Source organism: Epinephelus lanceolatus, chromosome 17, assembly GCF_041903045.1.
Source record: "Epinephelus lanceolatus isolate andai-2023 chromosome 17, ASM4190304v1, whole genome shotgun sequence".
NCBI lineage: Eukaryota > Metazoa > Chordata > Actinopteri > Perciformes > Serranidae > Epinephelus > Epinephelus lanceolatus.
The window spans coordinates 847,501-853,858 of NC_135750.1; the positions used below are offsets into that span (position 1 = coordinate 847,501).

General features: G+C 39.8%; 1 protein-coding gene across 1 annotated transcript in view; it reads left to right on the top strand.

Moving 5' to 3' along the window:
* Positions 1–1,056, top strand: part of ppp2r5d (protein phosphatase 2, regulatory subunit B', delta) — a 29,473-nt gene extending 28,417 nt beyond the window's left edge. Inside the window, exons 16-17 of the mRNA XM_078160861.1 lie at positions 247–357; positions 436–1,056. Of these exons, the coding sequence (XP_078016987.1) occupies positions 247–357; positions 436–573 (249 nt within the window). The 3' untranslated portion in view covers positions 574–1,056. The remainder of the gene's footprint in view (positions 1–246; positions 358–435) is intronic.
* Positions 1,057–6,358: the final 5,302 nt, after the last annotated feature.

The window sequence follows — 6,358 nt, forward strand, 5'->3', positions numbered from 1 at the left end:
GACGTCACGGTTTGGTAACTCAAATGTTCCACCAAGTTGGTGTTGTCTCGTGTTGTCTCCCTTTGCGAGGCAGACTTTCTCTTGTCTTTTTTCACGTGCGCCAGCTGCGAATACTCTAGTACTGTGGTAGTATTTTAGTACTGGTATACCGTGCAACACTAATGGGTAGTTTGTAATGGTAATGTTGCTAAGTTAGTCACTTTCTGTCTGTCCTGTGTGTGTGTGTGTGTGTGTGTGTGTGTGCAGTACATGTTGTACAGCGACAGCTCCGTGGCCGTGTACTCGATGGAGACGGAGACTCCGACGGCTGAAGACATCCAGCTGCTGAAGAAGACTGTGGAGAGCGAAGCCTCGCAGGTGACCCGTCACTCAGTCACATGGTAACTCAGCAGCTGATTGGCCGACTGACTGAGTGTGTGTTTTGTCCCTGCGCAGGGTCTGAAGGACCTGAAGAAGGACAAAGTCCTGATGAGGAGGAAGTCGGAGCTGCCGCAGGACGTCTACACCATCAAAGCTCTGGAGGCTCATAAGAGAGCTGAGGAGTACCTGACAGCCAATCAGGAAGCTCTCTGACCAGGGGGGGCGGTCCCTTCTGAGCCTGACTCTCTCTGATTGGAGGAAGCTGTGCTGGGGTCGGATGAGGGCGGAGCTGACGCTGCGTTCAAAGAACAAAAACAACCGTCTGACCCCTGGTGGTCCAGAACATGTAGGACACTGTGTAGACGTCCGTCCCGCGTCCTGTCTCAAACTGTGTCATCTGTACCTGCATCTCAACGCCGCCAGGTGACCGCAACGCTGCCCTGGACACGCACAGACTGACAGTCCCTGAACGCATCACCAACAGGACTTTTCCACAGCGGGAACTCGGCGAGCTGTGAAGGAACGCGTCGTCTCAGTTTCTGCTGCGGTTCCACTGTGTTCTACCAGAACAACTTCACTGCTTTAAATCTGAAACATCTTTATTTCTCCAGGTTTTTATTTTCTCAAATTCTCTGCAATGCTCAAACGTTAAACTCCGTCACAGTCCTCGGAACATTTAATCCCTTCAATCTAAAACCAATCAGCTGCTCTACTTTACGACTCTGAAATGTAAAGATACAGACTGTCAGACGAATCAAGATCATAATGAAACAAACACCAGTTTAATCCTCAGCAACAGAGCCGTTCAGGTTACGTTGGTATTTACAGAAACGCTGTTTATTTCCTGTCCACAGTTTTTATCCCGACCGAATGCTGCCGAAATATTTTCTGTTAAAGACGTGACGTTTATGTCTCCTCTGTTTCTGCTTTAAATGAATTCATACTGACATGTAAAAAAAAAAAAAAACAACCTATCAGCTGCTTCCTGTCGCCTGCTCACTGTCGAAAGCCTGAAATGTTCTGGTTTGTAAAACAGAGTTACGCAGCAGGACCCTGCTGGTTCATACCGGTTCTGACTGGTTCTTACTGGTCTCAGGTTGTTGTGTTCCTGCTGTGGAAAAGAGCTCCGACACATCACGTCTGTCCCGTGACACCTGAAGGCAGCACAGATGAGTTCACTGACTCGCTCCAACAGCCACTTCACTCCAGAGCCCCGCCCCCTTCACCTGACCCAACCAATCACCTCTCAGCACGGACCTGTGGTGGACTCATGACTGAAGCAGCTTCAGATGGACTGTTGATGGTGATGATGATGATGATGATGGTGGTGGTGGTGACGATGACGAAGAGACATAGTGAATGTAGACACCCAATCAGCATCCAGCTGGTCACCCGACAGAACAGACCTTTGAGTCCAACGTCATTTATTTGTTTTATTTTAATGTTCGTCGGTCGTACGGAGGAAAAGAAACAACTCAACTGTCAACACAGAAAAAAGTTTCAAAAAATACCAAAATCAATAAATAAAATGTTGAAATAAATAAATAAAAATAAATAAATAAATCAAAGCTGATCATTAAACTGAACTGAAATGAAACTCTTAAATTAATTTGAACATTTTTGTAAAACTACACTTTTTTTATTTGTTTATTCCTGTAAACGTTTATTTATTGATACTTGTGTCATTTTTCGTCCTCCGTAGGTCCATGCTGTCATGATGTTGTCGACTCTGAACCAATGAGAGAAGTCGTTTGTTTGAGGAGGCGTTTTCTGTCAGAACATCACGTGGGTGTTTTGTCGTCAGTGCTGAAATACTTAAAGAACAAAAACTTGTTTGTGCTTGTGAGCAAAACGAGACGTTCAGGCGTTATGGGACATAATGCCACTGAAGAAGTGTCTCAGTGTGAGTCGAAGCTTTCGACTGTGCAACAAAACCCAACCGTTTGTCTGAATTTTAAGGTTCAGCGTTTGTTTCAGGACCTAACGAGTCCGAACACCGTCAAACAGGATGCTCAACAACGTCACATGATAAATACAAATACATCTCGCCAAAGTAAAAGCCTGGATTTCGACTTGTTAAAGACACATCTTTGCTGATGAACGAGACAAAGTTCAGTGATTTTTAAACGTTAAAAAACAGAAAAGTTAAAAACGCATCAGCCGGTAAAAAAAACAACTCCTCCAGTTTCCCATGACCCTCTGCTGTCTCGGTTCTGTTTACAACACCGTCTGAGCTGTGTTCCAGTTTCACTGTTTCATGCTGTCGCATTCTGTGCCATAAAAAAAAGTTTGTAACAAAGATAATCATTTCAAATAGTTTTGTTCGTCTAAAAGTTACAGCGACTTTTAACGAGTGAAAATAACCTGAGTATTTCCAGGTCACGTGTCGTCGTCACACAAAGTTCGCTCGTTTTGTTAAACACTAACTGTTTCAATTTCAGTTCATGTCACAAACAGTTCGGTAAAATTCCGGATGAACAAAAAATGAACTTAAATGTCATCAAAACGCATTTTTGTCAACAACAGAAAACAGAAACTGTAAAACTGGTCGTTTTTTTTGTTTGTTTTTTACAAAAACACAACTGATGTTTTTAAAGTGCTTTAATTTTTCAAACTCAGATGATCTCCACAGTTTTCATTAAAGTGCATTTTTCCTGAAAGAAAGTATTAACGTCACAGAGGTGAGTTTCTCCTGACGGAAATACTTTAACAGTCCGTAAAAAATTAAAGTGAACATTCTGAATGAAAACATGATAATTGTTAAAATGCATTTTTCCTTATTGAAAATATTTGATAAACATTAAAGTACATTAATGTAGCTACATTTGTTTGTCACACACTCAGTAAAATTTTTACTGTGCGCTTTTGCTGAAAGAAAACTCTTAATGGAAGCGCATTTTCCTAATTGAAAACATTCAGTACCTTCAATAAAGTGTTTTATTTTTCTTCAAAAACACGTGAATGTTCGGATGAGAACATGCAAGAAATGTTAAGTTAATTTTGTGACAAAAATCACGCAAGTTTGAGTGCTGACAGAAGACTGTTGATAAAGCGCTTTTTTCCTCTTCCAACATGTGCAATAAATGTCATTGAAAGTGCATTTTCTGACAAAAATATAAATGTAATGAATAAAAGTTTTAGAGTGCACTTTTGCTGCCAGAAAAATGTCAGTGCATTTTTCCTCATGAAAACACTTAATAAATACCGTTAAAAAAAATGTTGAAAGTGCATTTTTCTGCCAAAATAATAATTTTTTCTGAAAAAAATGCTTAATATAAGTTTTAGAGTGCGCTTTTGCTGACAGAAAACTGAGTGTCAATAAAGCTCATTTTTTCCTCATTGAAAACATTCAATACCTTTGATAAATGTCATCACAGTGCATTTTTTGTCTGCACAAAAACACGTGATAAATGTCACTTAGTTTTAACTGACAGGAGTGCATGAAAGTGCATTTTTCCTTATAAAAAAAAATCACTCGATTAAAGTGAATGTTCGGCTGAAAAGGTGCGATAAATATCATTTAAAGTGCTTTATTTTTACAAACAAATGTTAGTGTACTTAGCGAAAAAAATATAAGACTTTATAGCGCACTATTACTGACAGAAAGCTTAGTATTGTTCAAGCGCATTTTTCGTCACTAAAAACATTCGTCAAATGTCGTCAAAGCACATTTTTCTGACAAAAACAAAAAAATTTAGCTGACAGGAAGTACTCAAAAAAAGTTAAAGTGCATTTTTCCTGAAAAAAAAAAATCACTTGATCAAAGTGAATGTTCGGATGAGAATGTGCAATAAATGACGTTTGAAGTGCATCGTTTTGACGAACACACAATGAATGTCAGTTTCTCCAACAGAAATATTCAGTAAATATTTTAGAGTGCACTGCTGTTGACCGAAAACTCAGTCTCAATACAGTGCATTTTTTGTCAAGTCTAGGTGCATTTTTCTGACAAAAACACAAAAAAATTTGACAGCAATCGCGTGTTAAAATTTAAAGTGCATTTTTCCTACCAAAAACAAAAAGCGCAGCTATTGTATGTTGAGATATCCCGTTTCACAGCATTAACAAAAGTTAAAATAATTCATGTATCCGCCTCGAGATTTAGATTCGCACCAAAATGTAATGGGCTCTTCCTCGGCTGTGTTTCACTCCTCCACAACGTTTTGTGAAAGTCACGCCTCAAACAAATGAAACCGAAAAAACGCCAGAAAATTATTCGATTGTCCCGTTAAAAATGCGCTCACTACTGTTCAGTAGGTTTTTTAGCTCTTATATTACCTTTAAGAAACGCACCAGAGTGAACGAAAAGTTGTGACAAACTTTTTTCTGCAACAAGATTTGTTTGAAATTCATGTTTGCGTTTTGGGACATTTTGCAGTTTGATGACATTTATGGAGCGTTTATTGATGTGAGCGAGAATGACAAAATGTCCGTCCGTCTGTCTTTGTCTAAAATAATGAAGCTTGTCATCACCTAAAGAGTGACGTGCTGTATCCCACCTGAAGACGTGACGCATCTCACCTGTTGCTGCAGAAACATGAGAACAGTCATGACTCTCTGAATACCATCATGTGCAGTTACTGGTGGATATTGTCATGTGTATGGACGCATGGCCACGCCCCCTCTCTTACAGGCCGTGACGTTTACAGCTCTTTTATTTTTTTTTATCTTACTTCCTGGTCGGCTGCTTTCCGTTAAGTCGCCGCACATCGTCCTCCACTTGCCGTCGTGTGATTCGCTGTCAGTCAGTCAACCATTCCAGGGGTGAGTTAGCCCCGCCCACCTCTCTGTGTGCCGCCACTGGACAAAATAGCCGCCACAGCTCCGAGTCCAAAGAGTTAATGTGAGCCGTTTTTACACACTTCCTGTGTACCCTGTGTGTAGTCTGGGGGGTTGTCCAGCAGGGGGCCGAGCAGGTGTGAGTCTGAGTGTCTTCATTGATCCTGTGATCATTGAACCAATCGATCAGCTGATCAGTGTTATTTCAAAGTTTGTCCAGCAGAGAGCGCTCACAACTCCACTTTGTATCAGCCCTTATAAATGATAAAAAAATAAATCATTGATTAATATCAATACTCTGATCTAACAAACACAAATAAATAAATATAAATAAACAAATAAAAACAGACAAACTAAAGTTTAAACTTCAGTGACTTCTCTGACTGCACAGACTCTGATTTTATTTTTCTGGTTCTGTTTGACAGTAGTTTTTGTCTTTGTTGGGATGTTTGACGACGACTGAGGCAGCAGATGATGATGATGAGAGATGAAGGTCAGTTCACGGTTACTGACACATTTAATCCCCTGAAACAAACTCTAAAGATCCGCTCTCTGACTCGTCGCAGGGTCCAATCAGCTCTTTGAGAACCTTCAGATTATAATAAATACTTTGCAGAGAGGTTTATTTTGTCTGGTGGCGGCGGCGGCGGCGGCAGCGGCGGTGGTGCAGTTCTTGATAAACTGACTCCAAGGTGAAACATTTCATTAAAGTAAGAAACCACCACGATCTGTGACACTAAAACGCGAGCGCTGCTTCCCGCCATCCTGTACATATGTTGTACTTTAATTAGAACATGACATAGTATGAAAGTGAGATTTTGTACAGACGTTTGTGTACAGAACAAAATAAAAGGAAATAAAGTGGAACATGTTTGACAATCACAGTTTCTGTCTCTGACACAAACACATTCATACACTCCATATATTTATATATTAGATTCAGATTATTGTACAAGCGAAACATGAAAGACAAAACATTTCAATAAAAGGCTTCAAGGTGGAAGTGACTTCATCCAAAATATTAAAAAGTTCTCTTTGTTTGAACAGTTTGTTTGTACAGAAGACGAGAGCAGCTGAGTTCAGAATTAATAATTATTCTTTTTTTCCCACTAATTTTCTGGTTTCTAGAAAATTTTCCAGTTTATACTTTTGTTCAACCGATGGTAAAAGTTTCTGCACAAATTAAGAATAAAATTGTTTCACTTTGTAAAGAATATTT